General features: G+C 42.0%; 1 protein-coding gene across 1 annotated transcript in view; it reads left to right on the top strand.

Moving 5' to 3' along the window:
• The window catches only part of LOC148654437 (peroxisome proliferator-activated receptor alpha-like), a 60,844-nt gene extending 34,444 nt beyond the window's left edge, over positions 1-26,400 (top strand). Inside the window, exons 2-7 of the mRNA XM_088646647.1 lie at positions 3,383-3,628; positions 6,890-7,047; positions 9,983-10,121; positions 17,755-17,954; positions 23,474-23,924; positions 25,981-26,400. Of these exons, the coding sequence (XP_088502773.1) occupies positions 3,421-3,628; positions 6,890-7,047; positions 9,983-10,121; positions 17,755-17,954; positions 23,474-23,924; positions 25,981-26,225 (1,401 nt within the window). The 5' untranslated portion in view covers positions 3,383-3,420 and the 3' untranslated portion in view covers positions 26,226-26,400. The remainder of the gene's footprint in view (positions 1-3,382; positions 3,629-6,889; positions 7,048-9,982; positions 10,122-17,754; positions 17,955-23,473; positions 23,925-25,980) is intronic.
• Positions 26,401-27,739: the final 1,339 nt, after the last annotated feature.

The raw sequence follows: 27,739 nt of genomic DNA, 5'->3' as shown, positions 1-27,739 counted from the left end.
CCACACAGACCACAGGGTGAGCACCCCCTATTGGTCCTGCTAACACCTCTTCCAGCAGCAACCTTAGTTTTCCTAGGAGTCTCTCATCCAGGTACTGGCCAGGCTCACACCCTGCTGAGCTTCAGTGGGGCTGCCAGCTGGGAGCTGCAGGGTGATACAGCTCCTGGCAAATTCCAGATGAAGGCCACTCCCAGGACTCCGCCTATGCAGGGTTCAGATTATATCTTGTACCTACATCACTGTGATGGTGTCATGCATATTTCACAGTATGTGACTGATGTGCTGCCTGATGTGACTGGTGTTACAGTGCCACTGGGCTCCCAGTTGCTCATGCTTAGCGACAGCTGCTGAATACGTTTGCTGGTGGGACTCACTGCAGCCATCTTATGCATTTGGGTGGAGACATAGATCTCAGATAAGAGCTGGTAGCATTCATTCACTGGAATTTTCCCAAAGTAAGGAGGTGTGGTTGATTTAAGTTTTACTTTTTTCCTTTGTCTTAAGAACATATTTAGTTAGCTCCCTTTTCACACCTGTCCTTCCTTTATGTGTTCACTTTGTGTGTGTTTTTTCGTATTTTGGCAAACAAGTTCCAGTTTATAAAAGTGCAGATTCCAAAAGCGGAGCTGGTTTTGGTCCATGCTTTGGGAAAAATTACATACATTTTCTTTCGGCTTGCCGTCTCCCTTAGCTGTTGTGCCACGTTTTGGAGGTTTTGTAAGGGCAATAAACGCGCAGACGCGTTTGTGTTCTGACCCGGTCTTTTCCAGTTTATTTTGGGTTCCTTGAGGCTGCGTTTGAAAGTAAGGCAGATCTCCAGCTGCCGGCTCCAAGTTGCAAATGTCGCAAGTAGAGATCTAAATTACAACCTCCCTTCGTACACCAGGAGGACAGCCAGCAACAACAGCCACAGTGCAACACACAGTATCGTCTCCCGGGGAAGTTTCACCTGGCTGTGTCCCATAAAATAAAGGAGCTCTTAGTCTGTCTATGGCACAGTTAAAACAGAAAGATAAAGGCAATAATGAATGTAGTATCATTATTTTTATACACACTGTCCCTTGTCCTTCAGTTTTGAGGTGTTTTTTTGCCATGGCCATGGGAAGGCTAAATAATTTTAGTTCTGTTAGATTGCAGGACATAAGGTTAATGATGAACCTTCACGCGAGATGAAATTAACCCTTTGAGACAGTCTTGAGACTTGTAAGTACTAGGTTCATTAACATTGTGATTTATATTAAAAGGATATAATAGAAGACTGAAATAACTGCTATGACAGTTTGCCCAAAATGTGGAACACCAGAATTAGTCTTTTTTTACTGTTTAAAGTTTCAGTTCTGAAAGGCGTTGAATTTACTGTATTCTCTTTTTATGAAGTACATGCTGTGATGCATTTGGGGCATAGGAAAAAATTGTCGGTCTAAATCTGTTACCTCTCTAGAAGGTACAGTAAGTTCTTACATTTTAAAAAAAAATAACTTCTGAAATAATACCACAGCCACAAAGCATGAAGGCAAATGAAATATATGCAAAAGTCTAAGTATACTGTATTATATATATACTGTATATACATATGCATGTTAACTAACAATCTCATAAGCCTAAAAATCTCTACTGTGTTTCTCACCTTTTATCACTACCGATTTAATTGATTAGAGGCAGTTTTAGTTTTAGGACTAAAATTCTATGAGTTTGACAAAATAGTTGATCAAATGACATTTTTTATTTAATGATAAACATTTGAGCAGTTCATTGCATTTAGCTTTCCAAGGTAACTGTTTAATAAAATGTACAGTATATGGTGCACAGTTATTCTAGTGTAGCTATATTTATCTGCTTTGCCCGCAAATTGCTGGAATGTATAACACAACACGTTAGTTTGATAACGTAAAGTAATTAAGACCTTGACGTTCAGCCCCAGGCGTGCTGCCATGAAGCCTTGTTAGTTATGAGGCTGAAATATCATATTTCTCATTACAAGCTTTGTGCATTGTCTCTTGGCTTAATGCAGTGTTTTCATTTATGAGCTACAGGAGAAACAAGGGTTTTGAGAGACAGTAGCTGGTCACAGTGCAGGGCAGCAGTGTGGAGTGGTAATTAACACACTAGATACTGTACAGTACTGTATGTAACTGGAAGTCAAGTTACCATTATTGGCAAAATAGAATAACCTGCACATTTCCTTTTCTTGTTATTGTGAAGCCCAGGTAGTGGAAAGACAACCTAGTGGAATATTATTGATTGCAACAAGCCAATAGCTGTGTTGTCTGTGAGTACTGTATATGCCTGTTTAGGGAATTTTTTCTGCCATTTGTATTAGATCTGATCTCTGTGTTTTTCCTGTCGAGAAATTTTATCCTACAGCTTCATGTCTTGATAACTGCTGAGAGTGGGTTTAAAAGAGGTAGAGGAAAGCAAACAGGGAACATTGAAGAATTTAGAGGAGTGTTTTACTCTGACAAAGTTAAAAGGACTAAACTGTTTTACTCTTGAGCAGTGAGGACTAAAGGTGACCTGATTCAAGCATACAAAACCTTCAAAGAGGTTTTGGCCCAGATCAGCACAGTGGGCTTCTTCAGAATCAACAGAGAAACATGAGCCAGATGGAGGCACATCTTTATGCAAAGAGTTGCAGGCAAACAGCACAAGATTTAAATATCTTGACGTTAGCACACACACTAGCTGATGTGTGGTGAGCGTTCTGGCGCACTATGGCTGCCGTCACATCATCCAGGTGGATACTGCACATTGGTGGTGGTGGAGGGGAGTCCCCATTACCTGTAAAGCGCTTTGAGTGGAGTGTCCAGAAAAGCGCTATATAAGTGTAAGCAATTATTATTATTATTATTATTATTATTATTATTATTCTGCCAGCACGTACCACTGGCCTTTTAAAGCACGGACCACTAGACTTCTACCCTACTGCAGTCCCCGTCCTCAACAGCTAACTCCAATGCCTCTGAACTCAATACACACCTACACTGTGGTCATCCGTGTTTTTTCCCCACTACTACACTTTTATTGTTCTCCACAACATATTTCTTGTTCTAGTTTTTATCACTTATGATGTTGTAACGTACTGTCTACATTGTGTGGAGTTGTCTGTTGTACTGTGTACTGTACATCCCCAAGAGATCAACGCGAATAAGAATTCCAATGTGCAGTACATGTACATATGACAATAAACTCCTCTGCTTCTGCTGTTTCTGTCAACAGGAAGTCTGATTTGCTTCATAGGAAGTCGTCACTTAGCTACATAAGCTGTGTTCCTGCGAAGATGCAAAGATATACCCATGAAACCTGCTAGGCTCTGGCTCTGGAAGAGTACAGTGGGGTGCCTGTGCAAAGCAGCGAAGTTGACGTTGGTGCTTTCTCTCCACAGGCCGATGCCTGATCCCACGGGAGGCCTGGTCCGCCGTCATGGTAGACATGCAGAGCCAATACAGCCCCCCCTCCCCCCTGGGCGAGCCGGTCCTGGGCAGTCCTCTGTGCAGCGACTTCATGCAGGGTGTGGAGGACCTCCAGGACATCTCGCAGTCCATCGAGGATGATGCCCTGAGCTCCTTCGGCGTGCCGGAATGCCACTCCTCAGGAAACGGCTCGGGGTCTGAGAGCTCCACCGGTCTAGGTACTGCACAAAGTCGACACCGTTTCCTTTTTTTCCTCAAAGACTTGAAATGAACCAATTTTTTCCCTTAAATTCACACACAGCATCAGTTGTGTATCCAAGACGAAAGCTCATTATCAAAAGTCCTTAAGATGTGTTTGTCTTCAGTTAAGTTGACGGCGTTTGTTATTTTATCGTATTTACCGTCTTGTGTAGTTATTTTTATGTTCCAGTCTCTTTGCTCGAGAGTCCTTAACTGAGTGGGTAAACAAGACCCTAGTTCCATCGTATCACTGGATAATTGCTGAAGCGTCGTTCATTTGTACAGTCAAGCATGTTCGGGTTTTATCGCTTTGTGATTAGCAACATGCTCACATATTAGAAAATAAAACAGAGGTATTTATGGGGCATTTAAACCTGCCATGCTCTTTTGGCTTCTAGTCGCTTAATGGCAGTCCCATCAAGTTGTTTCTAAAAGGATCTTGCAGAGATGGCTTCAAAATTATAATGAGGACGTTTCCCCCCCCCCCCCGTGTGAAACAGGCTTGCAATTTTAAATCAAGACGTCTTTTCTGTCACAGGATCAGTGTCAGGAAGGTCCACTCATTACCTTTTCAGACTAGGAGACTTTTTCAGGGAGTGATGAAAGATCATGTCTGCTGGATGGAATTCATTTGCAGTTCTAGAAACAGTCAGCAAGATAGTCATGATCAATGTGGAATCCAATTAAGGCCATAGAATGCTCCATGGGGAAAAACAATTTCAGTCCTGTCCATGCACACTTTGAGCGCATAAAGACCAGCTCAAAATATTGCCACTGGAAAAGGTTGTAGAAGAAGGCAGTGATGCTGCTTATCTCATCTGCCAAACTATTTCATGGGTCAAGCATTGCCTGATCTCAAAGTTTCTATGTGCTTAATAGGATGCAGAAAGTTTTTTCTGGTTCTGAAGGTTCATTTCCAAGGTTCATCTCGTGAAGTGTCAAAGACAATGACTCATGACAATCACCGGGTTATTTTTGGTGACCAAGTCATTCCAACCCTCTGAATTCCCCACTGAGGAAAAGTGGGAATTGAGGATCTGGCGTTTCTGACAGCTGAGTTTTATTTTTGTTCGTGTCTAATCCAGGAATACTCAAGGCTCCCACGTGTCCTGGAAAAACTGCAAAATCGCTAACATCTTATCCAGACCGGACAAAGTCATGGAAAATGAAGCATAAATGTCCTGAAAAAATCTTAGCCAATGATGACAAACGTATACTTACATATTTCCTGCACCATACAGTGGGTCCCTTGGTGCTGACACAGTAGTTAAAGACTTTTGATTTAGTCAGAACATCTGAAAACTGTAAAATACTATATAGAAAAGGAAGAATGTGTTGTAACTGCAGCATGTTATGGAGAAATCTTCTGGTTATCTTGGAAAAGTCAAAACATCATTGCGTGACCCTGATTCCAGAAAATTAACAAGTCTTGCTAGTTTCTGGGATTTTATTCTTCTTCTTTCTGACAGAGCAGGGAAAAACATGTTATAATGCATGGAATAAGTGTGAAACGTAGAATGTGATTGGTAAAGGAGTTTGATCTCTTTTGAAAATCCTTGAAGGAGTCACATATAGTTAAGTATGAGCAAAGAAGGTGGAACTTTGAACTTTCACTTTTTTCTCTTTATTGGGAGTCTGTGTTTTTAATTTTAGTGAAACCAGTGTTGTGCTTTGTGCTGTTGAATTCATACAGCTAGTACATTAAAACAGTCTTTAACTAATGTGATATACAGTATAAAGCTAGCTCACTTTTAAACTTGATTTTACTCCATTACAATGCCAGGATAAATTCACCTTTTAAAATTGGGAGAAATCTTTGGAGTTTTTCATATCTATTGCACATAGAAAATATTGTTTTAAAATGCCATTGAAAAACGGGTGTTTTGGCACCCTTTCCTCTGTAATGATTGGCCTTTGAACACAGGAAAGCTTATTAATGACGGTAGAGCATTTGACTCATCTAGATAATATGTTTTTTTTGTAGTTAAGTTAGGATTGCATGTCTGGGTTGATTATGGAAGACAAGATCATTGCCCACATAATATTTAACTTCTCTTTTGAGAATATCCATCTAGCCATTTTCTAAGTGCTTCTTCCATTCCATCTTGGCAAGCAGTGGGCACAAGGCAGGGTACAACTTAGACAGGACACCAGTCCGTCACAGGGCACACACTGATGCAAACACACACACACTAACACCAGTTTTTGCCAGAAGACATATAGCCTACCAGCATTTCTTTGGACTGTGAGAGCACCCAGAGGAGACCCAGAAAAACTCGGGGAGAACATGCAAACTCCACCCAGATAGCACTCCAGTTCTGGAATCAAGCGCAGAGCCCCAGCTCTGCAGGGCAGCAGTGTTAACCACTGTGCCACTGTGCTCCCCTATGAGAATATCATTGAACAATATGACATTTTCATTTCTTCTGCTGTGTCAAAGCTTGAAGTAGACAAAATATGATCAGCGGTGTGGTGTGAGACACCAGAGATAAACAGCTGTTGGGTCTCAGTTTGACTGGATTCTGGACTGGGGCATACAGTAATTGCTATCCCTGAATTGACTGTATGCATCTCCGTGCGTGTATATGTATGCCCTGCAATATGTATGGCATCCAATCCAGGTTGTAGTTCTGCACTTTGTGGCTCCACAATAAGCTCCACATTGTTTTGATCCTTACATTTGTGGAGCACATGTATTTGTCTCTCTCTTTTTTTACCCCCAATTTGATCAATCCTGCTTTATAGCTATTCATATGAAGGAGGAAAGTCTGTACCTTCTCCCCTACGTGTCATCTGTCAGAACAACTTGCCATTTGTGACACTGCGCCTCCCTCCATAGTATCGACAGGAGAGCTGACATTCAGTGGGAGAATTATGAGACTTTTCCTGAAAGCCTTGAGGGTCGATAGTGGCCCAGCCAGTCATTAGCCTGTCATAATGGTTACCCTTGGATAATAACATTTGTGGATGACCAAATGAAGAAATCCAGACTTTTTCATTTTTAATCTGGGCTAACAGGTCTCAGCTTGTACTCTGGGGTTAAATCAGAAAAGTGTGCAGTTACCGCTTCTGAGCAGTAAGGCGTGCTGTAGGAATCTCTCCTGAAAATGAGGTTTTTGATGGCCCGTCTGGGAATTGGAGCCGTCTTTGGAGGTCAACTGACCAATGGCGGTGGTGTCGTTGTCTGGCTCGAGATGAAAAGCGCTGGGCGGCCAAAGTTTCTCACCGTTGCTTTTCAGATGTGCTGACACCCGCCTCCAGCCCCTCCTCGGGGGTTTTCGGGGCTGTGGCGGGCCAGGACGAGCTCTCCTCCTCCGCCCTCAACCTGGAGTGCCGGGTGTGTGGAGATCGGGCCTCTGGATATCATTACGGAGTTCATGCCTGCGAAGGCTGCAAGGTGAGTGAGGGCACCGGTGTGCACAACTACACTGAACACTCTGTACCCTGAACGTGTGCAATAGCAGTACCAGCATTTCTGTTCTATATTTCTGCACAGTGTGAATATTTCTACTTCAATGTGTGGACTTTATTACTGTTTATCTCTTACTTGCTCTTGTACAATTTTGTATTTCTTTTATACTATTGTATGCTCATAATACAGCCACACTTTGAGGTAGCCTCGGATAATTAATTAATTACATAAAATACAAAAAAAACAAAAGATCATTTGTTAGGCAGTCTGGTAGACCCTGTTCTATCTTATTTGGTACAGTACCTGTTGGAAGTATAAGTCTTTAACTTCAAACTGGGGAGACCAATCCATTATTTTGCTTTCTGTTAAAGATGAGTGCTACAGTACCTCTTTTCTTAAAGAGCAGATGAAATAAATTAGGTATGAGCCTGGTTTGTCTTTCAGAAGGTTAAGCTGCACCTATGTCACCCAAAGACATTGTTTTCTCCTGCATAGTGACAGCAACAGGGCATCCCTATGACTTAAATTAGTAAGACTGCACCTTCATGATAACCATAATGCTGTATATATACACATACAGGGGTGATCTGTCCTGTTTTGAAAAGTCTAGGAGATGGATTTTCTCAAAAACTGGTGACCTGTCCCCTGCTGCTTTTAAAACAAAACACCACAGTCTGTCCCTATGGAGCAAGAAAATTGCTTTTGATGACCATGCCGGTGACCTGGGGTTGGTCTTGCCTGGTTTCACGAGCTCTGTGGTCACGCTCACTGCTGCAGGCACATGGACTCATTCACAAAGGCTCTGCTGCCACCACTCCGACCTGTCAGACAGCCCAGAGCCAATAGCTACTCGCTGTGAATGAGCTCCCCTCTGGAATCTGTGTGTCCTTATTTCAACTCGGTGCTTCACACTGAGACCAGAACTGTAAATCAGCTTTGAGCCGCTGTTGTAAGCACATGGCAACAATAAGACAGCTCGATTTAGCAGCTTTACTTGCACTAATCTGTTTCGTAATAATGGAAACATTTCTGGATGATAATGCTGGATGTGTTCTGAAGCAATCTTTATTTCGTTCCCCCCCCCCCCCATCTATAGCTGGCATAGGTTGACTGTTGCTATTTCAGTTGTTTTAAGCAATGCCTTTAAAAAGTAATAATATAAAGAGCTGAAAATTGAGACCTAAAATAAAATTCTAGCTTTGCAAGCAATTTGGGTGAATTACAAGTGCGACTTACAATGGTGTTAACACAGACTGACAGTAAATCCACTACAAAGCTACTGTATAATACACAGCATTCATTTTTATTATTTCTACAATAGCCAAAAGTCTTGCAACAAATATTCTGCTGACAAAAGTCAAATGTCTGGAGCAGTGATCCTTACATCTGTTGGAATCTTCCTTGTACTTTCATGACTTTGTGAGTTCGGTTCTTGACTTGTTTAGAGATTGTCTCTCGTTCCAACCTGCAAGGAAAGCAGCAGTATATACACATGGATATTTATAAAAACCTGGAATAATTGGAATTGTAAACCCATTTTTTAAAAATATCCTAAACCTGGCAGACAGCAAAAACTTGGCCTGGTCTAAATGTTAGGCCTCGTTTGAAGTTTAAAATTGACCTTGTTTTTATTTTTAAAAAAAGAAATAAAGCATCCTCTGGATTTAAAGACTTAAGGTGTTTTTAACATTAATAGTGAAGTATTTTAGAGTGCTTTTAATGATGAAATAACATAACAAAATGTGCCCTACAATTAAAATTAAATTAACTACAAAACAGCAAATTTTTTTCTTATTCAACTGGCATAATTAATGGCACACTTAAATCAGAATCTTTTATCGAAATCTTAACCTTAATAGTGACTATTTTGTTTTGAAAATAAGTAAGGAATCCTTCACTTTTAGTGAGCTCAAAGCATCAGTTTCAGGTGTGTGTGAAGGATTTAATAACATCAATTGGTAAAAGATTTTGGGATCATTCGTATTTTCCTGCGCAAAATTAGAAAAATAAGCATATTTTGTTTTTTTTACAGCTTCATTGTATTTCATTAAGAGCTAGTTTTGAATTTCATAGTCAATTACAGCTGGAATGGCCCCTCCAGATGTAGCACATAATAGAGGTGTCAGCTGGCAATAGAAATGTGAAGCCAATTTTACTTAAGCAGCAGCCATAGAGTGCAGTCACGCTGCAACTCACAACTGGCAGCCCCACTGAAGCTCAGCAGGGGTGAGCCTGGTCAGTACCCGGATGGGAGACCTCCTGGGAAAAACTGAGGTTGCTGCTGGAAGAGGTGTTAGTGGGGCCAGCAGGGGGCACTCACCCTGCGGTTTGTGTGGGTCCTAATGCTCCAGTATAGTGATCGGGACACTATAGTGTAAACAGGTGTCGTCCTTCGGATGAGACGTAAAACTGAGGTCCTGACTGTCTGTGGTCATTAAAAACCCCAGGGTGTTTCTCGAAAAGAGTAGCGGTGTCCTGGCCAAATTTCCCATTGGCACTTACCAATCATGGCCTCCACATAATCCCCATCTATGAATTGGCTTCATTACTCTGCTCTCCTCCCCACTGATAGCTGGTGTATGCTAAGTCGCACTATGGCTGCCGTCACATCATCCAAGTGGGGCTACACATTGGTGGTGGAGGAGAGTCCCCATTACCTGTAAAGCGCTTTGAGTGGAGTGTCCAGAAAAGCGCTATATAAGTGTAAGCAATTATTATTATAATTATTACTTTGTAGTAAGACGCTTATACTGTGAGATCCCATACAATAATCAGAATTGTGTATTCAGTATGCCATTATTCGGCCTGGGTTGAGACTGAAACCTGTGACTGAAGGAACTTAAATTGCCCCCAAGCACAAGTTTTCCTTTTTGGTATGAGATTAGATTTTTTTTTTACCATAGTTTCGTTTTTTTTTCAGGGCTTCTTCCGAAGGACGATCCGTCTGAAACTGGAATATGACAAATGTGAACGGAACTGTAAAATCCAGAAGAAGAACCGCAACAAGTGCCAATACTGCCGATTCCAGAAGTGCCTGTTCGTGGGAATGTCTCACAACGGTAAGACCGGATGCACGTTCTGGGATTGCTGTCGCTGGGGATCGGGAAGACACCGGGGACGTAAACGTTCAAGGGGAACAGCTGTCCCAGTTTCTCTGTCTGGTTATTAAATCTCCAGTTAAAAAAAATTGACAATTGACAATTAAAATTTACAAATTCCTAACTAAGCACAAAATCGTGAACTTTGTGGAAGTAACGTATGGTCTCCAGTTTGTCGCAAACCCCTGGTCTCGCCACAGTCGAGAGGGAGAGTTTGCGAGAATTGTGATCTGAAGCTGCCCTTCCTGCTCACTAGTCCCTGTACTGACTGATGTACTGTGATGGACGAGTGAATAAGTACAGGTTGTGCAGCAGACATTTCACCGCAGGAATGTTCCAACATGGTCTGCATGCAGAGTTAGCAAGTAAGTAGTATTTGCCGACAAAACCGCCTCACAATTGAGAGCAATACTTCTATTGGATTAAAAAAGATGTATTCACAAGCCTGCTTCTTTACAATATAATAAGGCCGCTTCACATCACTAGAAGTTTTGTTGGCTCACTCTGAATCGCAGAATATGGAGCTGTGCATACCTGGAAATTTAGTATTTTTTGGGATGTAAATTGGAGGTTTTACAAGTTACTGTGTAGATTTTACTTTTATTGTGGTCTGAAATGCTGATGCTTTCTAACCCCGAACTATCGAAATAGCATTGCAGTTCCCTTTTAAAGTGCAGTGCGGAACTCATCAATCAAAAAGGAAAGTATTTACCATGAGCCCAGGTTTTGATTTTGTATTGCACTTGTTTCACCTCTGTGTGTCTCAGAACGGGCAGTGAGATGAGTTCCGCACTAAACTCTTCCTTCTCTAAACTCCTTCAAATCCAGACTCAAAACCCTCTTCTTTAGAAGAGCCTTTACTGAACTGGTTCCATTCTTCACCCCTTTGCTTTTCTTAGTACCACCATCCACGGTCTCCTCTGTATATTGTAATTGTGTTTTATCTTGTGTATTCTTCTTATTTATTGTTGTTGTCATTCTGTAAAGCGCTTTGAGAAGCCATCTTTAAAGGCGCTATATAAAATAAAGTTTATTATTATTATTGTAGTTCACATTGCTTAAACTGGCACTTACAGTACTTGGTACTACAGTATGACATCCCACCTTTGATTTCTCACAAAGTATGCAAATTGCGTGGCCTTTTAGAATAGCAAGTCTGTCACTTACTTGTGCTTTGCATACTAAGTGCTGGGAGCACGGTTAGCACAATGGTTAGCAGGCCTGTGTGCGCTGTTTGTAAAGGTGATATAGGAGAGTGAGGTGCCTGGAGATCTGTTGTTGAAACAGTCACTGAAATACCTAGGGTCTTAGGCCGGTGGCCATGTGATGTGCTGTATTTATCATGTGCTGTATTTATATAGCAGGAGCGCACGCTGTGAGGTCACAGGGAGAAGGCTACGGCGCTTTTCAATCAGGTGACAAGAGCACAGGCGCGAAGGTCATCTTACAAACGGCAGACGAACTCAAAGACCCCTCTCCCGGGCTCTTTTTCCTCGCCCTCCGCGTTTATGAGCACTGCAGCAGCAGCTCCTGCAGCACTGTCCAACCGATACGGCTTTCAAAAAGCAATAGTACGCCCTGAATGAAGATGTCGTTCAAATGCTCTGGCGTCTTGTGCAAATTATGAAAGTGAAGCGTTGACGTCGGGAGGTTTGCAGGCTTGGGGTTCACACGCCCTCTGCTGGCAGAATCAGATATTCTAGATAAGAGACTATCATTCCACATTCTTACAAATATTCAGTCCTTCTCATTTTCTTATTCATATTGAATTTCATATTCTTTTTTAATTTACTTTATCCGTTTTTTGCTGTTGTTTTAATCATTTAAAAATATTCACTCCATTCCAATTAAGTGCTTTGTGAAGTCTGAAAGAGCGAAAGTCTATGACAGGAAGCCAAACCAGAAGGGTTCGTAATAAATGTTTCGAACAACGTGATGTTTTCATGCACTACATTCGAACTTTTCCCAATATATTATTTGCTTTCTCCTTCTGTTTGTGAGGTGTCAAAACATGACACCAGAAGCTTATCGATAGTGCTTATGTTCTCCACTTTTGTCTCTGTTGGAGTTGCTGCAATCGTAAATTAAAGTGAGCACGAACTTTGTAGTCCTTAGAAAAGAACAGGGTGGGTTGTCCAGGGTGCTGTGGTCAGACATGATGATTACACAGCAGAGCTTCAGCACGATCTCATAAAATCAGGAAGTAAGGCAGACCTAATGCATTTCCTCATGAAGATGCTCAAAAGTTTCAGCCACTTGAAATTAAGCATTTCTCTTAAAAGAAAGGAGCACAAGGTGTCAAGGAAATTTAGATCACCAGCCTTGTAGAAAGCCCTCACAAAATCAAAGATCAGAGCTGTGATTTTATGGTATACCCTAGACTGGAATACATTATCTGACTCTTTCTCTCTTGATGGAGTTGTGTTATTAAAACAGAACTGGTTATTTAGCTAGCCATAGCCAGCAGCCATATCACCCTGCAACTCACAACTGGCAACCTACTGAAGCTAAGCAGGTGTGAGCCTGGTCAGTACCTGGATGGGAGACCTCCTGGGAAAACTAAGGTGGCTGCTGGAAGTGGTGTTAGTTGGGCCAGCAGGGGGCGCTCACCCTGCGGTCCACGTGGGTCCTAATGTCCCAGTGTAGTGACGGGGGCACTATCCGTAAACAGGCGCTGTCCTTCGGATGAGATGTAAAACCGAGGTCCTGACTCTCTGTGGTCATTAAAAATCCCAGGGCGTTTCTCGAAAAGAGTAGGGGTGTAACCCTGGTGTCCTTGCCAAATTTCCCATTGGCCCTTACCAATCATGGCTTCCTAATAATCCTCATCTATGAACTGGCTTCACTGATAGCTGATGTGTGGTGAGCGTTCTGGTGCACTATGGCTGCTGTCGCTATGGCGGCTGCTGCACATTGGTGGTGGTAGTGGGAGTCCCCATTACCTGTAAAGAGCTTTCAGTGAAGTGTCCAGAAAAGCGCTATATAAGTGTAAGCAATTATTAATTATTATTTGTTGTTTTGATTGCATTGCCTTTCTGTTTCACACCAGATTTCTATAAACCCAGAAACCTGGGTAAACTATGCTGGTAAAATGGCAAGAACACAGCTGTTTAAAAAGAGCAAAGCAATTGCTCTCATCTGAAGTATTCATGAGACCTCGGTGAACCAGAAAACTAAGCATGTTGGGGGCCCTTTTGTGTAGTTGTGTGATTGTACAAGAGTGTTTAAATCTCTTGAAAAAGGAAAGTAGAGTTTAAAAATGAACACCAGTGGTACATTCCCCTTAAAGCACATTCATAGTCTGTTGCATGGACTCTGGACATTTTGCCAGATGGTTGTTTTAGCATACAGGACAGCAGAACGCAGAAGAGTCTTTACCTATTCATGCTTGAACTCTCATAAATATCCTAACAGAATTACTTATATAAATATCTACAAATTTATTAAATGGCATAAATGGCATTGCCTTTAAAGACTGCCGAAAAGGCCAGTGAAATTGTGAAGCAGTTTGGAAAGTTGAACATTTTAAGTGTAAGCACCGAAAAAGAGTCAAGACCAAATACTTCTCTTTCATTCAGGTTTTGGTTTAGTTCTTTTTTTGTGTCTAGATATGGAACCTGTACTGAAAGGAGTGAGGGCTTTTAAATACTGAAGCACTTATCAAGCACAATTGTCGAAACTGTAAAATGAATAATTTCAGTTCCAGCCCTTCTGATGCTGCCCACCATACACGCAATCGGAAAACAAATATCCCAAACAAGGAGTTAGTAAACATATCCGATAGCTTCTGTCTCAGCTCAATGTAAAGCAGTCAAATGAAAAGAGACCAATAGGTTCTTCTTATCCAAAGGCTCCTAGTTAAAGCCCTGTGATATAGTGTATGTATTGTCTCTAACAGCTTTATTTAAACCCTTATTTTTGGGATGGGCAAAGGAATGCAGTAATATTTAGTAAAGGTAATAAATAAATGAGCATAAAACGTTCGGAATGATGAGTAGCTATTAAGACTCAGATGATGGGAGAAGAAATATCAACAGGATAAATAACCAAACAGTTCTTGGCACCAGAGTGTCATGCTGTTCATGCTGATTTATAACACTCGTGTTCCTGAAATCAAAATGACAGGTGGCTAACCAAACTAGAGCAATAATTCCATGGTGTGCCCTGTCACAACGTTACAATGGGACGAGCTGTGCCCTGTCTATTATAATGCACCGCAGTACTCTTTCCTCCCTTGTGTTTTTCAAAGATTGGTTCAGCATGAGTGAATGCTCAGGGAAAAAGTTATAATAATAAGAAGAAACTTTATTTTATATAGCGCCTTTAAAGGTGGCTTCTCAAAGCGCTTTACAGGATGACAACCATAAATAAAAAGAATACACAAGATAAAACACAATTACAATATATAGAGGAGACCGTGGATGGTGGTACTAGGAAAAGCAGAGGGGTGAAGAATGGAACCAGTTAAGTAAAGGTTCTTCTAAAGAAGAAGGTTTTGAGTCTGGATTTGAAGGAGTTTAGAGAAGGTGACTCTCTGATATCCTCGGGGAGAGAGTTCCAGAGCTTCCAGAGCAAAGATTTCCTTCCTGCCCGTTCCGCTCTGCAAAAACCGAATGCCTGGCCCCCTGTGCGTCATGGGACCTTTAATACCCCATAGGTCTAAACTTTGCCCCCACTTTTGTTTTTTGTTTTTGTACTTTCAAAATTGCCAATTGTTGTGAAGTAATGGCTACCGCTGTCAGTAATCCATTATGAAACCAAATTCTAATTTTCTCCGATCGCCTGGCCTGGAGGCTCTTGCTACTTTTCCGAAGAAAACAAAGCAGCGAAAGAAAAGAAAAAAAATCTCGATAACATCGCGCCTTCGAGCGACAGGCAGGAGTTCAACAGTGCGGCTCAAATGCCCTCAGATAGAAAGGAGGATGGTTCCAACTTGCTCTGCTGATTGTTCCAGTTTCACTGGTTTCAGCAAAACTGAAATGACCCCCCACCTGGGGTGCAAATTTAACTTTGATGAATGCAATGTGAGGCGGCACAGTGCTGCAGGGGTCAGCATTGCTTCCTTGCAGCGCTGGGGGCCCCGGGTTCAATTCCAGACCTGAAGTGCTGTCTGTGTGGAGTCTGCATGTTCTTCCCTAGTTCGTGTGGGTTTCCTCAGGGCGCTCCGGTTCCCTCCCACAGTCCAAAGACATGCTGAGAGGTTAAATGGCTTCTGGGAAAATTAGCCCAGGTGTGAGTGTGTGTGTCTGCCCTGTGATGGACTGGCAGCCTGTCCAAAGTCTATCCCTGCCTTGTGCCCGTTGCTTGCTGGGATAGGCTCTGGCTCCCCAGTAACCCTGTACTGGATTAAGTGGCTAGAAAATAGATGGACGGTGATCTCTAAAAATGCAGAATTTGTCTCTCTGAGTTGTATATTCAGACGGATATAGGGCAGTAACTCCATTCAAACTGGAAGCAATTTGTTTCGTGAGTTTTAGTCCAACAAGGTAGACGTTTTGTTTGTGTGGCAATTGTTTTTGTTTTTCTATTAGTGGATTTTATTATTATGAGAGATTATATCCGATGGTTCAATCTAACGGTGGGTGTGATGATTGCATACTAGCATGTTTTGTGTTAGAGCTCTATTTGAAGGGATAAATAATGATAAATTATGGCGTTTATTGAATCCAATATGTAAACTGCTTTGTGCAAACGGACATTGTGTGAAACCTCTTTCTTCAACTTGTCCTTTAACTGTCCCCTTGCGTCCATTGTGTAGATAAGAGAAGCCCAAGAAAAACTGTTTGACTGACCTTTTCTATTTTTAGTTCATCTTAATTCATTAAGTGAGGAATCCCTGCTGAACTTGTCTGAAACCAGTCTGAGGTTGATTTTAAAATGTCACTGTTCTGTGTTTATGCTAGCCTATCTTAATCAACATCTCAACACTGGAGTATTGTACTGTATATTTGCACGTCTTGACTGATCAGGTTGTTCTGCCATATTTTGACTGCATACACCTTGGGGCCATGAAAGTCCAGAATAACAACTACTCATTGTTTCTACTATGAGTTTAAGAAGGCAGTGAACCGCCTGCAGGCTCTGTCAGGACATTTTTTTTACAGAAGAAACAGTTTAAATTTGTTTTTATGAGGAGCACCAAGAAAAATAAAATTGGGAAAATCAAGCAGCCCCAAACTATAAGATATTGTACCTATTTAAAATCTGATTATTTACCCCAGTGATGGAAGAGCCAATTACCCAGATGAACATTTAGAATATTTAGTTAGAATATTTCTGTTAGTGTTTTTTGCCACTTGGTTTTGCAAAAAAGCAAGCAGAACACCTGTTGTTTTCTGTGCTAGTACTGAGAAGATGACTTTGTTAATAAAGACAGATTTGAAAATCTGATTGTTCACCCTTCCATGTTCTAATTTAATCCTATCCGGGGTGGCAGAGGAATAACAGGCATAAGGCAGGGTACACCCTGGATGGGACGCCAGTCCATCACAGCACACACACACAAACTCACACCATGGCCAATTTTCTCAGAAGACGATTAACCTACCAGTAGGTTTTTGGACTGCGGGGGAGAAACTGGAGCACCTGGAGAAAACCCACGCAAACATGGGGAGAACATGCAAACTCCACACAGACAGAACCTGCAGGTCTGGAATTGAACCCAGTGCCACAAACCTGCGAAGTAGCAATGCTAAACACTGTTTTTATGGTGCTGCCAGAAAATCTGATTATTTTCACAGTCAGACTTGACCGCTTGGTACATACCAAGTTTTCCCATAACCTTTTGTTAAGAAATTTGCAAAATTTGTTTGCATAAAGCACGAATAGTATCGTAGGTTTCCTCTGACCTGTTCAGCAACTATACGGTGCTGAGAAGTTTATTTTTCTTATTATTCTTGTGGGTTTCCATAAGTAATGAATTGACCCAAGGATCGTATCCAGACATTTCATGAAAAAACCTCAGGACGTAGTTCAATAACATGGCTGGGGTAGCGTGTTCCACACTCCCACCTCTCTTGTGGTAAAGAAACGCAACCTTTGCTCAGTTTTAAATGCACTTCCACAAAGTTTCCACATGAGTCCTCTGGCTTGTGTGTCACTATTCATTCTGCCGGGCTTGCCAAGCTCTTTGAGAACTTTGGATACTCCTCTTCCCTCAGAAGGTCTCAGTTCTTTCAGCAATATCTTCAGGATTTTAGCAAAAGCAATTTGCATAATATCTGAAATGCATCTGTTTTGCTCTTTTCTGGAGTGATTACAGAGCAATAATCTCTTTTCCGTAATGTGGTGACTAGAATTGTACAACGTATTCTAAATGAGGCCTTACTAGTTTAATACACCAGTTATATGATCTGTATACACCTGGTAATACCATTGTACCACCCTGGCTGTCTCACTGTGTGTAAGAAATTGCTTATAATCATTGGATGCATCCGAGCACTGGGTGTCACCAGTGAGTGCTGCTCTTAAGCCTTAGACACTGTAGAGGTAACCAACATTGGCTGCGTTCTTTTTCATTCTCATCCGGAGAAAGGCCCGTTGCCCAGGGCAACTCCGGTCTGAGCCCGTTGTTCCGTTGTTGTGTTCCCTGCAGCCATCCGGTTTGGGAGGATGCCGCAGTCCGAGAAGATGAAGCTCAAGGCGGAGATTCTGACGGGGGAACGGGAGACGGAGAACGCCCAGCTGGCCGACCAGAAGACCCTCGCCAAGCAGATCTACGAGGCCTACCTGAAGAACTTCAACATGAACAAGTCGAAGGCAAGAGTCATTCTGACTGGCAAGGCCAGTACGCCGGTAAGAGGCCGCAGCAGTAGTTTTGAAATTGTATTATGAGCCAGGAGCCATATCACCCTGCAGCTCACCACTGGCAGCCCCGCTGGAGCACAGCAAGTGTGAGCCTGGCCAGTACCTGGATGGGAGAAAAGGTATAAGAGGGGCCAGCAGGGGGTGCTCACCCTGCAGTCCATGTGGGTCCTAATGCCCCAGTATAGTGACAGGGACACTATACTGTAAAAAGGCGTCATCCTTCGGATGAGACGTAAAACCGAGGTCCTGACTTTCTGTGGTCATTAAAAATAATAAATAATTGCTTACACTTATACTGAGTGGACACTCTACTCAAAGCAATTTACAGGTAATGGGGAATCCCACTACCACCACCAATTTTCAGCCCCACCTGGATGATACAAGGGCAGCCATAGTGGGACTCACCAAACACCAGCTCCCTGCTGTGGGGCATTAGGACCCACAAAGACCGCAGGGTGAGAGCCCCCTACTGGCCCCACTAAACCTCTTCAGGCAGAAACTTTAGTTCTTCCCAAGTGGTCTCCCATCCAGGTACTGACCAGGCTCACACCTGCTGAGCTTCAGTGGGGCTGCCAGCTGTGAATTACAGGGTGACAAGGCTGCTGGCTATATCAGAAAGTGAGCTGTTGCTTTTGGCTTACAAACATCTATCTCTAAACTCTATCTCAGATAGCAGTTGTTCTTAAAACATAAGCTACCGTGAAAGGAGTAACAAAAGAACTAAATTATATAATGTATATCATAAAACCATGTAGATACTCAAATCACAAAAAAATCAGGTCAAAGATGCTAATCTGAAAAATTAATTTCGGATCTTGTTCTAACATACTAGGTGAATGTGCTTTCTGTTTCAACCTTCTTGGTTCTGTGCATCATTCTGACAGCCAGAAGGATAGATTCCAATACCGCAATGTCGGTGCTTTATATGATCGTGTGGCATTTGCTTGTCTTGATGATACCATAAAACTTGGCTTCCCCAGGATGGAAAGGAAGAACCACATCAACCTCTCCACCAAATGCAACTGAGAAACTTTTAGCAGTGTCATAGTAAAGTTAATTTTAAGCATACAGACATTAAAGACTATGCAACTCTGTGCCACAGCCAGTATTAATAGAAACTGAGTGTATTGCGTAAGTCTTTTAATGGGGTAGTTAGCCCAATATTTAGCCAGCAGCCATATCACTCTGCAACTCACAACTGGCAACCCACTGAAGCACAGCAGGTGTGAGCCTGGTCAGTACCTGGAGGGGAGACTCCTGGGAAAAACTATGTTGCTGCTGGAAGAGGTGTTAGTGGGGCCAGCAGGGAGTGCTCACCCTGTGGTCTGTGTGGGTCCTCATGCCCCAGAATAGTGACGGGGACACTATACTGTAAACAGGCCCCGTCCTTCGGATGAGACGTAAAACCGAGGTCCTGACTCTCTGTGGTCATTAAAAATCCCAGGGCGTTTCTCGTAAAGAGTAGGGGTGTTACCCCACTGTCCTGGCCATATTTCCCATTGGCCCTTACCAATCATGGCCTCCACATAATCCCCATCTATGAATTGGCTTCATCACTCTGCTCTCCTCCCCACTGATAGCTGATGTGTGGTGAGCGTTCTGGCGCACTATGGCTGCCGTCGCATCATCCAGGTGGATGCTGCACATTGGTGGTGGGGGAGGGGATCCCCATTACCTGTAAAGCGCTTTGAGCGGAGTGTCCAGAAAAGTGCTATATAAGTGTAAGCAATTATTATTATTATTATTATTATTATTTACGGTCTTCCGCATGTGATACCATTATTGGAAGTGAAAGTCAGTGTTGGTGTTTGGTGGATTCACTGCTCCGTTCACTTTGCTGTAGTTTCCACTGTCACCTGCACAGTTCTTACAATTTTGGTCCATGAGGATAAATGGTTCCATTCCACATTGGTTGAAAAAGTGGTTTTGCTCAAAAAAGGGAAAGTGTTTTTAATTAATATGATCGTGTCTACAATCTATGATGGGGAACAGTAAATCTGAGAAGCCGTTAATGGGGGTTCAGTGCTTCAAATCCTTCCACTTCTGTTGGAAAATGAAAGCAAACTATTAATGGTTTTCTCGTGCTCCTCTTTTCACATTTGTATCTGAGTTGTTGTCTGTGACACTGGTTCAGGAATAGACCAAACAATCCTAGAAGCACTTGTTTATTTTAGAACTGCCCTTCTCAGATCAGACTGAAAGCAAGCCCTCTCTGTGGTTGGTGTTTGAAAGGGGAGAAAGTCACATTTTGTGGAACATTGCCAAATGTGCACGACATTGAAATAATTAAGAACACAAACAGGACATAGGTTACAACTTATTCCAGCAGTGTACGTTTGCTAATTTTTCGCTCAGTGAGTGTTGAGTGATTTAAATGCTGTTATAATCAATGTGTCAGACTGATTGCAGATAAGAAGAAGCTTGAAGGAGGCCAGGCCATTCCTTTTACTAGACTGCTGCTGATTAAAGAGGAGAGAGAAATGAGAAAATCCCATTATGGGGGCTCCTTAATGTGTTAATTTTTGCTTGATTGTTCTTGAAGAAATGCTCAAATACAAGAACTGTATATGCTGACTAATGACACCATTTCTTTCTGTGCATTTTTGAACTTGTATCGAATTCATCCATTCCAGTTGTGCTGGTCTAAGGTGTTTAATTCAGATAAAATACCAGTAAGAGCACTGCATTTTGAACTGTCAGTTTCTTATGGATGTTCGTCATGTGTGAAATGAGATGCCTTTGGACTGTGGGAGGAGACTGGAGCACCCCCAAGAACCCCACACAAATGCTGGGAGAACATGCAAACTCCTCACAGATAGCACCCCATGTCTGGAATAGAACCCCAGACCTGCGAGGCAGCAATGCTGACTGTGCCACCGTTGCTAGAGTCTGACTTGAAAAAGATATCCAACTGGTAAAAAGCATGCTTTTCTCAAGTTCCACCATGAGACAACTTACAGTAGCTCCCTGAAGTCAGCAAAAGTGATCATGCCCTCTCTTTTCCATAGGTTCAACACCTTTTAGGACAGTTATATATACATATTTCATCAGTATAATTTTAGAACAAGATACCATTATACATGCCCCATTCTGCCATGTACAGTACATTTCATGAGCCTCAAGTTTAAAAAATAAATCAAAGCAGAGGGAAAGAAATAAAAACGATTACAGAACATTCAGACACGATACTCATTACACAACAACAAAAACCAGCACCCCAAACATGAATGTGTATTTTTAGTATGTTTTGTTGGAAAGTTTAGGCTTTCTTGGGACAAATGTGGTTTTCAGCCTTCAGCCTGAAATTAGTTCCCCGCTTAAAAGGGTCCTAGAAGTGTGATTCATTCCATGTCCCAAGAATTCCAAGCCGTTTTAAACTTAGTAGAAATAATTCATTCACATGATTTTTGGTTTTCTAGCTAGTTTTCAATGTAAAAAAAAACAGAGAAGACTGCATATTCCCAGAAAGGAAGAGGAAGATCCTCATAATAAACAACGAGAGAATAGAAGTTCACCCACAGTGTTTGTGTGAGTTTCCTCTGGGTGCTCCAGTCTCCTCCCACAGTCCAAAGGCATACTGCACTGCTGGTTAGCACTGCTGCAGGCTCTGGGTTCAATTCCTGGGTGCTGTCTGTGTGGAGTTTGCATGTTGTTTGCGGCTATTTCCTCTGGTTGCTCTGGTTTCCTCCCAAAGTCCAAAGACATGCTGGTTGGTTAATTGGCTTCTAGGATAACTGGCCCTGGTGTGAGTGTGTGTGTGCTCTGTGATGGACTGATGTTTCGTCCAGGGTGTACCCTGGACTCTGGAAAATAGTACATGCAGAACAGAAATAAAGTTACTTTGACTTGTTGCATATTCTAGCAGAGATGAAAAATGTTTGAGCTTTCAAATAGATGTAGAAAGCAACATGAAACTGATCAATGAGGTGATTCACTTCGTGTATCGTGAAATTTCCTTTTGTCCAAATAATCACCAGGAAAATAAGTATTCCCAAATTATTTGTCTGTATTAATAGACAAACGTTTTTCCCATGGTTAAAACAGGCACCTTTCTTAACAGTCAATCACTTTTTACTATTGTGTGTGTTTATAGTCTGAACACTGTTTTCTTGTCATCATTTTTCTCCTCAGCTTTGTTATTCCTGGTATAGCAGTAAGTTGTTGTTTGATTGTTTCTTTTAAAATCCTTTAGTTTTGTTTATTTATTTTATCACACATAATCTGTGTGACTTGAGACTTATAGACGTTCTTGGTTTAGTAAATAAAGATGGTGTTTATATTGGGAATTTAAATAGCACCATCTGCTGGATAGAGATGTACTTGCAGCCATTTACATCGCAAAAGACAGCTTTTATTTCCTTACTTCTATATACTAATATATAAAACACCAACATACCAAACAATATTAAAAATCAAAGCTACAATTTTGGATTTCTTGGTTACCTCACTTTACTGAGAAGACCCTTTTACAAGTTACACATTTTAGAAATCCTAATCCACTGTCGACTGTAACATTTTGTGAAATGTGAACATTTTGAAAATAAAGAATGAGAAAAATACAGCCATGACAAGTGTGCTGCTTGTTGGTCGGTTAAATCACTGAGTAGGACCTAAAAATCTAAAAACAGTTTATTATAAATATATATATATGTATATATATATGTATTTTCTGCTTCTGAAGGTGGTAAAGCCACATCAGTTTTTTTTCTGAAAAAGTAACTATTCATTACGAGCACAAGACATACAGTAAGTATTTTATCATAAGTCCTATGATATCATAATATTGTATTATTAGTATTGTCACATGCATAGTCATAGGATTAGTATTGTCAGATGTTGTGAGTAATTTTTTAATCATATGTTTAATCACCTGTATTTAAAATGCTTAATATTTTATGTTGATTTAAGAAAATAATGCATAAATAAATGCTGTAAGGTTTAATATAGATAAACTGAGAAAGGCTTTAGGTTAGAAAGGCCAGACTGACAATGGACAAACACATTCCTGTTTGCATTGTGCTCTAAAATCCAGGCCTCATTTTGTAAGCTGACAAAATTTATCTGAAATTAAGGTGATGGCACAGTGGTTAGCACTGCTGCAGGCTCTGGGTTCAATTCCTGGGTGCTGTCTGTGTGGAGTTTGCATGTTTTTTGCATCGGTTTAAAATAGTTTACAAGAAGATACTGGATTAGCAATTGGTACTGATTTACTGTAGTGAATATTCTAAAGGCATATTTCACCCAGGTTTTTACAATGGAAGAAATCAGTATCTGCCTCTAGTTGTGAGTGTGTGTGTCTGTGTTTGTATCTGTCTGCCCTGTGATGGACTGGCGTCCTGCCCAGGGTGTACCCTGCCTTGTGCCTGTTGCTTGCTGGGATAGGCTCCGGCTCCCCCGTGACCCTGAATTCGAAGAAGCCGTTAGAAAATGGATAGATGGATGTTGGGTGATCTGTCCTCTTGATCCCTGTGTTTCTTTCGTTCTTGACCCTTTTCTCGAACCGGCAGCCCTTCGTGATTCACGACATGGACACCCTCCGGCTGGCGGAGAAGACTCTGGTGGCCAAGATGGTGGGCAACAACGGCATCCAGAACAAGGAGGTGGAGGTGCGCATCTTCCACTGCTGCCAGTGCACCTCTGTGGAGACCGTGACGGAGCTCACCGAGTTCGCCAAGTCCGTGCCCGGGTTCGTGGGCCTGGACCTCAACGACCAGGTCACCCTGCTCAAGTACGGGGTCTACGAGGCCATGTTCGCCATGCTGGCCTCCAGCATGAACAAGGACGGCCTGCTGGTTGCCTATGGCAATGGCTTCATCACGCGCGAGTTCCTGAAGAGCCTGCGCAAGCCCTTCAGCGACATGATGGAGCCCAAGTTCGAGTTTGCCATGAAGTTCAACGCACTGGAGCTGGATGACAGCGACCTGGCGCTCTTTGTTGCTGCTATTATCTGCTGTGGAGGTAAAAGGCCTACTGTAATCGGCTTAACAAACAAAAAAGAACTTTTATCTTTGCTTATGACATTCACTTTTATTTTCTAGGCTCACGGGCAACAAGGTGACTAAGTGGTTAGCTTTGGGGTAGCTCAGTGGTAGCAGTCCTTGGGACCTGGGGTACCATCTGTGTGGAGTTTGTATGCTCTTTCTGTGTTTGTGTAGGTTTTGTCTGGAAAAAGTTTCCTATCACAGTCCAAAGCCATACTGGTTGGTTAATTGGCTTCAGGGGAAATCAGTCCTGGTGTGAATGTGTGTTTGTGTCTGTGTGTGTGCCCTGTGATGGACTGGCGTCCTGTCCAGCGTGTACCCTGCCTTGTGCACATTGCTTGCTGGGATAGGCTCTGGCTCTCCCGCAGCCCTTTACTGAAAAAAGCTGTTTGAAAATGGATGGATGGATTCTAGTTAAAGCTTTTTAAAGCTACTGTATGAACACACATGGGGAAGAATGCTATGCAGATTAATTTATTCCAGATTTACCTCTGTTGTAGCAATCTAGCAAAGCTTTTTTCCACTTCAACCTAAGGTATGAAAAAAAGTTAGATTTTGGTTGTCCTGACAAGTGAAATTGTCATCCAACATCTTTATGTTCATAGAGCTGTTTCTACAACTGTAACTCTTCTTGTACAATGTAGAAGAAATACCATTCAGAATCTCTTTGAAGAAAGAAATCATAATGGACTCAACATCTAGCTGCTATGAGCTCAGAATAGATGTCGCTATAATAAAATTTACTGAATAAATTTAATAGCAATTACATTTGAATTGCACTCAATTTTCATACAATTACTTTGATACTTATTGTTCAGATAATCTATATCAGTGAAATTATCTGTGGAAAGCCAAAGTTTAAGTAGCAAAAAGTAATTTTTTTTCTGTCTGTACCTCTTCTGCTGACATTCCTGTTAAAGAATTTAAAGAATTGCTTGCAAACTCTCAACATGGTAAGATACAGCTTTTCTAACCATATCCTTAGTGTCTGCATGCTCCTTGCTTTACAGACCTTGTGTTTTTTAGGATATTTATCATTTTGCAGTCCTTGAGCTCATATTCTGAAATTGAAATTTTAATGTGTACACAATGCATTGAAAAGCTGTATTATACAGTAGTATTACCGTTAAAAAGACTTACTATTAAGACTGTTTAATAAATAGCAACAGGGAGTTATTTAGAGAACATGAACCTTTCTTCATGTATAAGTGATAAGTGTTTCTGATAACCCAGTGTTTTGTAGTGTATTAGGTGAAGAACTGCAAAAAACAGTCACTTTTCTGAAATGAAAACTTTTCTATTAACCTCCAGAGTTAATATGTTCATCTCATTGCAAAAAACAACATAAATATTCGTCCCTTTGCAGTCGCCAGTAATCTAAATTGGCTCCCACTCTTTGGCAACTTAGAGCTCCTCATCCACAGTTAGATTGTTATGTGGGGCCAAAACTGCAGCATCCCACTTCAATGTGCACTCTTCCCCCTGCTGTGGAGAGATGGAAGTAGCAATTGCTTGAAACATCAATGATCCCACATGTTAAGATGTCCCACTGCTAAGGTCCTGGTGATTGTTCATTAGGAAAAAACTCTATTTTTGTTTTTTCCATCCAATTCCTTACCGCTTCACTCAATTCAGGGTCACAGGGGACCTAGAGCCTATCCCAGCAAGCAACGGGCACGAGGCAGGTTACACCCTGGACGGGACACCAGTCCATCATAGGGCAGACACCGACACACACACACACACCAGGGCCAGTTTCCCCAGAAGCCAGTTAACCTACCAGTATGTCTTTGGACTGTAGGAGGAAACCTGAGCACCTGGAGGAAACCCATGTGAACACAGGGGAACATGCAAACTCCACACAGACAGCCCCCCCAGGTCTAGAATTGAGCCCAGGGCCCCCCAGCGTTGCGAGGTAGCAGTGCTAACCATTGCACCATCTTCTGTTTTTTTTTTTTAACTTTATTCTGTCCAAAATAAACTGTCCTCAGCCGGTTTTACTTTTTTTTTAAACCACTGCTCCGTGTTTGCAGACCGGCCTGGCCTGGTGAACGTGGGCCACATCGAGAAGATGCAGGAGAGGATTGTGCAGGTGCTCCGCCTCCACCTGCAGTCCAACCACCCCGACGACGCCTTCCTTTTCCCCAAGCTGCTGCAGAAGCTGGCCGACCTCCGGCAGCTGGTGACCGAGCACGCCCAGCTCGTCCAGGAGATCAAGAAGACCGAGGACACCTCGCTGCACCCGCTGCTGCAGGAGATCTACAGGGACATGTACTGACCCCCACCCCACCCCCGCGCCAGAACTCGAACCCGACTCCCCCGTCCTCCCACCAAACGTCCGGCAGCAATAAAGAACACAAACCGCGACGAGCTCTGTGCAGCCACGTCGTTTTTCTGCACTGGCTCTTTCTGGAACCTGGTAAAAACTATTAAAATGCCCTCGTTTCATTTCATTTTAAGCCCTCCTTTTATAAAGAGTAAATGCCCCACCTTCGTTGCAGTCTGCGTTTAGAGAATAGCAATTCTTCGCTGTTTTTTTTTTTCTTTAACGTTTCCCAACTCCGGCTTAAAAGCTTTCCCCCTGCCTCGTTTCGGTGCACGCTGCGTGTGGTGTAGGGCACAATACTGTTAAAACGAGCTGTCAAAATGTAGGTACAATTGCCAGAAAAGTCAGGACATTTTTTGTTTTCTAGTTGACCACCCCGAGCCTCCTCCAAACGGGCATATGAAAGTATTTTTAAACTTAATTATCAGTTTTAACTGCGCATCACGCAGAGCTTCCTTTTAGCATTTAGCAGCTCTTTCTCACACTTTGAAGTCATTTTCTTGTCGTTCTCTCTGAAAGGTTGTTGGGGTAACATTACGAGCTTCCCTCCGTTTTCCATCTCAGTTTCTGTAGTGTAGCTGCGATTCTGCTCTTCCATTGCCTTCCATTACGTTTTGCTTTATTTCTGTTGGTTACAATAGTATAGCAATGTGCCATTTTGTGGCTAGGCTGCATGTATTACAGTGTGGCTTCATTTTAACTCGTCCGTTTTTATTACATAAGATCGGCCGCTTGAGGCTTCTCGTTTTAAAAATATGCTGCACACACTACCGAATCTTTGGTACTTGAAACATCTGATTTTTTTTATGGGAAAGCAAAACAACAAACCATATATACTGACAAAATACAAGAGTGGAAAAACAAAGGTTGCTCAAAACCTAATGTAATGTACTGTAGCGCTTTCTGCAACAGAAACAAATCCTGAATTCTTATGGTACAAAAAAATCCTGCCTGTGAGCATTCACAAGCAAAATCGACTAAAGGTCCTAACCTTCTCTTTAGCATTCTATGCCTTTTTCTTGAACTTCCAGACTAGAAATATTTTCTAAATGCTTTGCATTTGTGTATACCACACAAAATGAATCCACTGCTTTTATTATGCCACTATTTTCTTTAGCGTGTACTATAATACAGCGGGAAGTTTTTTTTTTGTAGAGAGTGCTTTTGTGGGCTGCTCTTTTTAAACTGGCCCACATTTTAATGTCGGGAATGTCTACCACGTGGAGCACAGTTCTGTCTGTACCTGTCATTTCATCATCACTACACAGGGTTGGACAGGTCTGCTTTAATTCTATCTATTCATTCTGCTAGAATCTGAAAACGGACACCTCATGTTTGTGCAGCAAGGCAAAAGGCAAAAAAAAAAGATCAGTGTAACAGAATTCTTAAGCTCTTACAGGGGGTACTCTCTCTGCGCATTTCAGATGTGCAAAATAGAAGGCCAGATTTTTTTGTAGGATTTTCTT

Source organism: Lepisosteus platostomus, chromosome 9 (genome assembly GCF_059453375.1).
Source record: "Lepisosteus platostomus isolate fLepPlt1 chromosome 9, fLepPlt1.hap1, whole genome shotgun sequence".
NCBI classification, from domain to species: Eukaryota; Metazoa; Chordata; class Actinopteri; order Semionotiformes; family Lepisosteidae; genus Lepisosteus; species Lepisosteus platostomus.
The sequence above is the reverse complement of the archived record's forward strand: the minus strand, read 5'-3'. Positions and strand labels throughout refer to the sequence as shown.